General features: G+C 52.9%; 1 protein-coding gene across 1 annotated transcript; it reads left to right on the top strand.

Annotated features, from left to right (window-relative positions):
- The first annotated feature begins 369 nt into the window (after positions 1-369).
- FAM212B (family with sequence similarity 212, member B) lies at positions 370-4,633 on the top strand. Its single transcript, XM_009888466.1, has 2 exons — positions 370-384; positions 3,641-4,633. Exons 1-2 carry the CDS (start codon positions 370-372, stop codon positions 4,631-4,633), a joined length of 1,008 nt encoding a protein of 335 aa, XP_009886768.1.
- Positions 4,634-9,973: the final 5,340 nt, after the last annotated feature.

The raw sequence follows: 9,973 nt of genomic DNA, 5'->3' as shown, positions 1-9,973 counted from the left end.
ACACTGAATCCCGGCCGCCGAGGTGGAACACGCGCGTCACAACGGCGCTCAGCCCTGTGCGTACTTGTCTTGCTATAAAAGGCATCTGTGTTGGCTTGTTCAGAATAAGACTAAAACTTTTTCCTGCCAATTTTTAGGGACTGCAGAAGTTTCAGGAATAATAATGAGATGCAATTTGAGGCATCTGATTTTTAACTTGTATAAATTTGAACATCTGCAATTTGTCATAGTTCTAATTTGGCTTTTCTTGGTGCCAAACAGCCACTTGCATTGAGGCACACAGTGTCCCAAATTAGACCCCCAGAGTCCCTTGAAATGCTGACGTATTTGTGTGCCCTGAGCAGTGCCCAGCAGGTACAGGGCGGGAGGATGCCGACGAGCGAGGTCTGTGCCCGCCCCGAAGCTGTGCAGTGAGTGCGGTTTCCCCTGCGCTCTGCAGCACGACTGAGCATGGGGCCGATTCGACAAGAGGTTTGGGATTTACAGCTCACAAACACGCACAAGACAGAGCATCTCCTGATGCCCCGTGGTTGCCGGCTTACATAATGTCACTTGCGTAACCCCAGCAATACGGTCGGGGTCTCTCTCCATGCCAAATTAAGGCTCTCTGGGGTTTTGTGTCACATTCACGCTCTGTTTGGAATTGCACTTTAGTTCATCGCAGATTCCAGTTCCTTCTCCATGCAGTGTGTGACCGCAGAGCCAGCGCGGCTACAAGGGTTGTCCTTCAGCCTCGAGTCCCCCTCACCGAGCAGTCAGAGCATCTGCTGGACTCCCAGCCCAATCTGCTGGGTTATTTGCAGAAACTTTCTTTCCTCCAGCAGCCCAGATAGTTCAGTCTTGAACCTTCGCCAGGGCAGTGGTCTCTCTTTGGGGTGAGATTGTTCCTTTTCTGGAGAGTCTCAGAGAAGCCAGTTGGAACTTGGGAGAACTGGGATCTTCTTGGCAAAGAGGAGGGTTACATACTGCCTGTTACATACTGGGGAAGAAACTTCCATGTTATTTTTTTTTTTTTTTTCTCTCCAGAGTTTTCTCTCCAGGGTGAATACTCTTAATTACCACAGGGTAATTACTAATGGATGAAATCCAAGCCCCGGAGGGCTGTTTGGTCACCAGGCAGTGACTTCATTTTGGGCTGGGTTTCACTGCCTCTTCAGTTCTGTAAAAGACTGAACAGATACCGCGAAGAGCAAAAGATAAAGCAGAGGGGTTTTTTTGCTTTGTTTTTTTAAGTTGCACAACCTAAAGTTTTAGCAGTCTTTGTCAGCAGAGTTAAAAGCCTCAGGATCTGTAAAACTCTGTTGTTGATGGTGGGATCCACGTATGCAGAGGGACACGGAGGCTCAGCCCGGAGGGCAGGATTCGTCCCACCCCAAAGCAGGTTACTGAAACCAGACAGACGAGTCACATCCCAAAAGTGCCCATCTGGAGGGGGACGGCTCAGCCCAGCCCTCGGCATCGGGGAGAAGTGTCCAAACCTCTCAGTCATTTATGGGAAAGTGTCTCCACAGATGAGAACATCTCCGCTCCTCCTCCAGTGGCTGGGGCTCCCCAGGCTGGTGCTGGCACCGGGTTTGGCAGAACCAGCTCGTTTGTTCAGAAGGAACAGTGGTGGAGCCCGAGCTCTCGGGGCTCAGGTCTTGTCTTGTCGGGGGGAGACAGGATCTGCCTGAGAAACGGCCACACTGACGATAAACGCTGCTATGAAATGTTAATGCTTAATAGAGCCTTGCTGGGTGAGGCGCGCTTTGTAACGAACCCACCCATCGTGGGGGAGTTAATTGAATCAATGAGGTGAACAGCAGAGCCCTCCAGCATATGTGGAGGGTTTGATGAGCCCAGTCGTTAGCGCAGGACCCTCGTCACTCCCCGTGCCGTGATTACAGCGCTGCGCCGGCGAGGGGATTTGGTGGGAAGTGGCCAATGAGGGGCCAGGCTGGCTCCAAATCCAGCTTGTTCAAAGCCCCAGATAAAACAGACTTCCATTAATAAGGCGAGAAAGGTTAGGAGGAGAAGCATTACAGCAAATCTGGAGAGGTAAGGTGATAGTTTTGTCTGAGGCTTGTAGAGCATATGGCCCCGGCTTTTGTACGGGTAACCCAGGAGCTCGGTCAGTCTGTAAGTGGGGCGTTATTTGCATGTCTGGTAGAGGTTTATTTGCTGATGTTAAAAAATTAGATAGCTGGAGGCACTTGATGGGGTAATCAGGGAGCTAAGGAGATTTCCTGTATCTTCATGTAGCTTGTGTGCTGGTTCTGGGTGATAAATAAGTTTCTTGGGAGCGATGCTCTGAAAAACCATTGTAACCTGCCGGCTAGGTTTAGGTTCTGGGTTTTTGAGATGGAGATTTGTTGTCAGAAACTGTCGAGGAGCTTTCCACTTCTGGAGCTAGGTTGTTACAGAGGATCCAATGTTTTAATGACTGCACTTTCTCACTGGTCAGATCCACGTAGAGAAATGGAAATAGAGCAAGTAATTGAACTAGCTTAGTTAAAAAGGAGAGGTAAAAAAGTAAAGCTTGATAATGTAAAGCTGAACATAAGATGTATCTATCTGTCCTTTTTCACCCTAAGCTTGAGCTCTGTTGCTGTACAAACATTGCGATGAGCCTTTAAAACTGTTTGTGGCAGCGTAGGCTGAAGCTTTTCCTAGACAGTGGTAATCTCTTCTGCAAACCACCTCACATCAATGTGACATGTCTTCACCTCCAGCCCTGCCGTCCCCTGCTGTTCCTCCCTCTCCTTCCCGCGCCCCGCTCCCCCTCCCTGCTAAAAGGAAAAAAAAAGTGGCAGCTGTTGGAAAGTATAGCCCATTTGTTTTATGGTGCCGCTTTGGGAATATGATCCAGATCCTACATGAGAAAGCAACAGAGCGACAGAGGAGAGGGGGAGTTCAGAAGCTCTGGAAAATAACTTGCTTATTTTAAGTCTAGTATAGAAAGTTAAATCTTTATAGCAAGGTTCAGGGATAAAGCAGAACTGCTACTAACGGTCCTAGCTTGGCTTCCTAATTTAATGTAAGTAATTTTAGAGTTTGTTGGTTGGTTGGTACAAAATTTCCAGTGCATTGAAATGTCTTTGTTTGTCCTCTAGTAAGAGGTGCCTGTAATGAGGGTGTTAAGATCTGACGACATGTTATATAGTAACAATGTGATTCTTATTGGGGTTTATTTTTAATTTACTTTAGGTAAAGAAACAAGGTTCTCCATGGAAGGCACTTCTGTTCATTATTCTGACTCCTGATTTCAGTTACTTACAGGGCACAAAAGACACAAAAGAAGAATATGCCAAAACTGGCGACAGCCAAAACCATTCATAGTTGTACGCCTTGGGTTTCTGCCAAGCAATTAATGGAAACTGAAACTATTTATTTTTGTTGTCAGGTCAAAAAGTCCACTCCTCCTGTCAGCTTCTCTCATTCCTAGAGGGAAACTCGTAGACAATCTAAGAAATACCTAATTGCTGTTGCATGAAATGGATGTACTACAGGTAGGATGCACCTAACATGTAGTCAGTGGGAAGAGGCGATGTTTCAGAAGGCGGCTCAGCCCAGCTCTCCTGCCCTTTGGGCAAAATTTTCTTGCTCTCGCCTGGCTCCTGGGGACACTCACTGACTCCATGTCTGCTTCCTTCCCTCGCAGCTATCCATGAAGGAGGTCGGAGACGGGCTGCACGAGCAGATGAACTGCATGATGGGGGCACTGCAGGAGCTGAAACTCCTCCAGGTCCAGACAGCTTTGGAGCAGTTGGACATCTCAGGGAGCCGAAGCACCGTTTCTGGCACTGAGCAGCACCAGTGCTGCCGCAGCAGCAGGGATGTCCCCAGGGCCCGGCGGGACGAGCGGCTGCTAGGGGAGGTGTCAGTGGAGGAGTGCTGCCCCACGTCCCTCGCGTGTGCCGTGCCACGGCCGGTGGGTTTGTCCCATCCCGCTGGGCTCCCGGAGGGCGGCCACCTTAGAGACACCCCCTCCTCCTTCAGGAGCCTCTGCAGTGAGGGTGTTTGTCACCCAAAAGGACCTTCCTCCGTGGCCATCAGAGCAGAGCATGTCCGCCCAAGGACATTCGAGCTCAGTAGCCAGGGTGCAGCTAGGGGGTGGCCGGCATGCCAGGAGTGCCCGGGATGTGACGATGGCCATGACTGGACATCCTCCCTAATGTCCCAGAGCAGGAATCGGCAGCCGCTGGTCCTGGGGGATAACATCTTCGCAGACTTGGTTGGGAACTGGTTGGATCTGCCAGAGCTGGATAAGAAGGGGGAGAAGAATGAGGCATCGCTGTCCATGAGCAGATCCCAGGAGCTCTGCAGAAAGTTCTCCCTCACAGCCAACATCTTCAAGAAGTTCCTGAGGAGCGTTCGGCCAGACCGAGACAGGCTTCTTAAGGAGAAACCTTGCTGGCTTCCGCCTGAAGACAAACAGCCCGAAATTTCTAAGAGACCCAAAAAAATGAACAAACTCAAGGGGACATTTTACTTCCCACTTCATGGGAACATCCAGAATCATCACAGCAAAGCGGAGAGGTGCCCAAAGGCAGAAAGCAATAGCGAGAAGCCCAAAATTGGCACCAAAAAAGTCCATGATACCATAGACTACACCCAGTCTGGGTTTGACATCAATACAGCTGTGTGGGTCTGAGTTTGTCAGTGTTCTCTGCTCTGCCAAGCATTTCTTCCACACTGCAGAGGAGCTGGAGGCTGTACACAGCTTTTCAGGAGACCCCGAGCTCTCAACATGGACTGAGATGAGAGAGAAGTCCTCTGCAAAACGCGCTGTGGGCTTCAGTTGCCTGCAAGTGGCATTTTCCAGAGAACTACAGCTCCAGGGGCAGTCGGAGCTGCAGCTGACACAGCCCCATGTGGGGGGACTCTTGGGGACCTATATTTGCAAAAATAATCTGAATCTTCAGCAGCTTTAGGGCGAGCGGTGCCACAGACAGCCGGTTCCTGGAGCTTGGCTTCCAACAACCACTTCAGGCCCGTTCTGTCGCCTGTAGGTAAAATAGCTGCAGCACAAAATTCACTGTGTGCATGTGTGTGTATGAGTGTGCAAATATATATAGTTTTTTAAAAAAATCTATTCCTGCTTGTGTGCACTTAAAGCTGGGTTATAAACCAGGCAATTCAAGCGTTGTACCTGAAGCACTTGTTATTTAAATTGGAAGAAGTAAGTCTGAATTTATAGGACTGGAACAGTTGCTACGCGGGGGGGTTGAACCCCAGCGTTGTTGAATTTCCGCCGTGGGGTTTTCTGCCCCTGAATGACGTCCCCATTGCGCTCCCAGCACCTCTCCTTCCCCTGCCAGTTAAACCAGTAGGACACAAGGCTCCTTTCATGGAAGTTTGCGACCCTCAAGCTCTCGGCGGGTTTTGCTTCTCTCCCGGTGCCCTTCTCCCCAGGGGTCGCACCAGATACAATGTTGCAAAAGTTTATTGTTGAGGTTGCGCCGAGATACAAAGTTGCAACAGACGTTTATTGTTGTTGTTTCCTATTGCTGTTGTGTACAAACTTCGTCTTGACAGAACCGAGTTCTCTGTCCAGCTCTCCCAGACTTCCCAATAAAGTGGCATCAGTCTCCAGCGCGCTGTGGGGCCGTCTCCGTGCTGGGGCCACCTCAGCTCTGCTTCTCTCCAGCGCAGAAGCTTCTGCGTTTTCACTGTCAAGAAACCCCGGCGGAGCCAGCGCGAGAGGGTGGGCTGGCGGGGCCGGAGCCGGGAGCACGCGCGGGTCGTGGCAGCCTGTTCCCAGCCGGGAGCGGGGACGCTGGGGAGCGGCCAGGAGAGTTTCCATTCAAGCAGAGGTTATAAATCATAGCAGGGAGAAGGGCCGCAGCCAGAGGTCCTGCCAGGGTGCCGGTGCTGCTCTGGAGGCATGTCCCGCTGCAGCCCGTGCACATCCCTGGGAGCCTTCGCGTAACGCTTCAACATCCATCTCCCCGCCCAGCACGGGGAAAGGCAGAGGGAGAAGTTTGGGGGAGGAATCGCTGCTGAGGGAAGAGCCTCTGAGCCGCGCAGTCCCCAGCTCATGCGGGGGAGAGGGCCACACTGGTCCTGCCACAGCCTCCTGCCCGCCACGGGCCCTCTCCTCACTGTCCCCAGGAGTTAAAGGTGACCGAGGTGAGTTCCCAGCGGCTCCACGAGCCCCAGTGTGGAGACAGCTCAGAGCCTGGTGGCTGCATTGCGGCCGCCGTGTCCATTAGCCAGGAGCCGCACCAGACGCTGCGGGCGCGCAGTGCAGCAGGGTTGTGTTGCAAAAACCTGTTCCGCTCACTCCAAGTTTAGGAAGGGCTTACATGTGAGCAGTAGTGTTATTTTTTTAAACACGCAATTCTATTCCTGTAGGAACTTCCCAAGGCAGAGAGGCCAGTGGAGCAGAGGCGTGGAGACAGATTTTTTCCCCCCCTCGCAAATTAAATATAGGCACAAGACAAGCCCCGTTTCTGCCCATACAAGGAGAGGAGAGGAGAGGAGTGGGTCAGCATCTGAAAGCTGTGCTCAGCACTTTTTCAGGAACCTAAGTTGCAAGCAAGCATTTGTTTTCCTCCTCACAGGCTTTAGGTCTGGTTGTTTTCCCCCTTCCTTTCCCTGAATGCTGAAAGGCTCTTTCTGAAGCATTTTGTTTTCCTCCTCTTTTATCAGTAGCTCATCCTGTCTGTTACGAATGCCCCCTCCCAGCTCCCACCAACCTTTCCATAGGCTCAGCAAAGGGAGAGGGAGCTTTCTATAAGCAGCAGCACAAGAGAGAGCAACAGCTTTTCCTACACTGCCCTCGGTCCCCAGGAAGCACAGCCTCACCCCAGGGCTGCCCAGGCGCACCCCGGGCACCCAGCCACGGCCGGGCTGGCGGCGGGGAGCACCGCGCACGGCGGCATTGCCCTGTGGCACCCCCCATCCCCAGGAGCGCATCCCCACCGTACCTGCCTGGCACCGAAGGCTGAGCCCCACGGCGAGAGGAGCACTGTGCTGGATGGGGAGAGGCTCTGTGGAGCTGAGCGCCCACACCAGGGGCTTGTTATGCTGTCACTGAGGATCTCCCTCAGCTGTGATGAGTGGGGTGGGCAGCAGGCAGGGGCCCAGGCTGAGCGCTGCGGGGCAGGGACATGGACATGGACAGGGACAGGGACAGGGACAGGGACAGGGAAGGGGCCACAGCAACACCTCAGCTGAGAGATGAAGGGGACATTTCTGCAGGTGGTTACCCCTCCAAGGCCAGGTGTTATCCAGGGACCAGGATGTGTTTATGCAAGACATGGGGAAATCTGGAGCCCAAAATGCACTTTGGGATACTAGTCCATGGGAAAAGCTGTTCTCGGGGATTTGCGGCCCCCGGCCAGTCCCCTCCTCCAGCCCCCGCCTCCAGCCCCCCACAGAGGCTGTGCAGGGCTTTAGAACGCAAACCAGTTTGCCAGCACACATGGTCCCAGGCCATGCCGGATCCCCCACCCCAGCAGCTGCTGCGGTGCCGCTCCCCCCATCGACGGGGTCTCACGAGGAGCTGACGGGAGGTTTCTCATGAGAAAAAGCAGTTCTGGCCCCGCATGCTCCCGGCAGCTGCCCTGGCCCACGGGCCAGCGCCGGGTCATCCTGCCCGCGCACGCCGCAGAGCGGCTCAAAGCTCAGCTGCTCAACCCAGCCCGCCCGGTCCCGCTCAGAGGAAACACTGGTGTTTCTGTCTCACGTGGAAAGGGCAGCTCTTCGCCCCAGCTGCCGCACACGTGTTCCTTTCCCACCCAAAAAAACAGCTCCTGCTGCAGCCGGTGCTGCTGACCCTGCGCCCGCTCCCACCCACAGCTTTTTGGGGAGTTCAGAGCCCGGGGGGGTCCCAGCACACCCCGGCACCCGCTGCTCCTCCCACCGCTTCTGCCCGCAGGTGCCCGCCGCGCGGGCAGTCAGCTTTGGGGACCACAAAGGATGAACGCCGGCCCAAGGACAGAGGTGGTGGTGTTTGCTTAACTTCTTTTTCCGAAGGAACAGATTCCTACTGGGGACTTTGCCCTGACAGCTGACCGAATGCCCAACATGGTTTCAAATGTAGTTATGTTCTCTCTGCCTCTTAAGTGTATCTTCAAAGGATGTTTTGCATCGAAATAAGGTTTTCCAGGGTGTTTTCAGTGATAAATTCAGTGTGACCTGGGCTTCAAATTGCAAGTAAATGTAGCTGGATCTCAAAGTTCTATAAAGAAAAAAATATTTCATAAATATTATTTGAGTCATTCAAATAATAAAGAATATCAGCCAAGCCAGACATCCTACCTAGTTTAGTCTCCAGAGCAGGATCTGCTAATAGATCAGGGTAGGATTTGTGAATTACCATTTCACTTCTCTGGGGACTTTTCCTGAAATTATAATGGCTTTTTCTCCTCTTTTTTTCATGAAACTGCCATGAAATAGTTCCCCATTATTAAGTATGAAACCTACCTAATTAGCACAATGACAGTCTTTAATGAGGCCCTGGCTGTGTTCTGCATCTTTGATAGGAACGGTTAATACCAAACACAGGACAATAATTATAGAAACACGTTCCCCCGTGATCTTGCCCCGTGGAAGGCAGCAATGGCAAACGGAGCTTGGCCACTCAGATTGATTAGCGATCTGTTCTTGGGGTTTGTTAAGCCAAGATGGGATCGAATGCACTGGAGTTAATTTGACGCCGATCACAGGCAAACACGGGGGATTCATAACCCGGGAGGAGGGGAGCTGCTCCGCACTGATCCCCGGTGTTTGCAGCCGGGGGGAGGCGGGGGCTGCTGGACCCCTGTGCCCAATGCCTCCTGCGGGAGCGGGCAGGGGGCAGGGGCGGGTCGGCGGAGGATGGCGTGTGCCGTGCTGGTGGGGCCGGCAGCATTCCCTTTCCCCTTCTCCTGCCCGGCCGAGGGCGGGATGTGCGGCACAGCCCGGCCCTTTCCAAAGCCCACCTCGCGTGGCACTGTCTCTGCCATCCCCGAGCGCATCCGGCACCACTGAAGCGGACGGGTGCTGGATCTGGCCCGTGCGGATTAATGTATAGAGGGGATTTGGCTCTTAACATTAATAGAGTGCTTTTCCAGGAGCTGCTGCCCTCTGCCTCCCTGGGCTTCCCCTTCCCCGCCAGCGCAGCCGCTGACACCCCGCTCCTCCAGCCAGATGGCCTCCAGAAGGCTCGCAAATGTGCCTGTAATTAAAAAGCCTCTATTTTCAAAACCATTTCACAGCTTATTCTTCTGACAATGGGATGGGGCTTCTTAAGCGAACGCTGGGCAAGAGGAAAGGAAAATACAGGCCGGCTGCTGCCTGTCGTGTTTCCCCTTCCCGCTGACACGGGGTGTGTTTACGATTTACGCGCTGCGGCGGAGGAGCCCACGTGCACTGCAGAGCTGCACCGACGCTGAAGCCTCCCCGGGGCCAGCGCTCGTCTTCCCTAACGATGCTCAGCTCTGTCCCCATTAACCATCCCATCCGTGCTGATGCGCCTAACGAACCTGAAAGGCTTTCTGACTGGAGACTGAGCAAATTTAACAATTTCCCCTCAATTCCCCACATACTGAGTCCGGCAGCAAAGAGACCAATTGCCACATCCTTGCTCAACTAAGACCCATTTTATTCAAAGTCCGGCTCTGTTTTATTCACTCCAACACATTCCCAATCACCTTCATCGTATTATTAATCAGCAGCAATCTCTTCTACTTCTTTAAGCAGTGTTTCTCAAAACGGGACCACTCTCCTTAAACATCCTTGTCTCTGCAGAAAGAGGCTGTATTTTATTTCTCTTTCCTTTTGTTCAAGTTCATTTGTATCCACATGGCATTTCTAATCAAGAAGTCGTACCCCCTTCCAGCTGGCAGGCAGTCTCCTACACTGGTTTTAAAGCATAAATAAGACCCAATTTTCTGCAACAATTTGCCTCAGCCGAGGCCGGGCTGTGGCGGCGCTGGGGGAGCGCCCGCAGCCCCTCGGCTCAGCTCTGTCCCGGCTCAGCCCCGCCGCGGGGGCTCATTTCCCC

This window comes from Charadrius vociferus, unplaced genomic scaffold (assembly GCF_000708025.1).
Source record: "Charadrius vociferus isolate BGI_N301 unplaced genomic scaffold, ASM70802v2 scaffold1077, whole genome shotgun sequence".
NCBI lineage: Eukaryota > Metazoa > Chordata > Aves > Charadriiformes > Charadriidae > Charadrius > Charadrius vociferus.
This window is presented reverse-complemented; position numbering and strand designations above follow the sequence as displayed.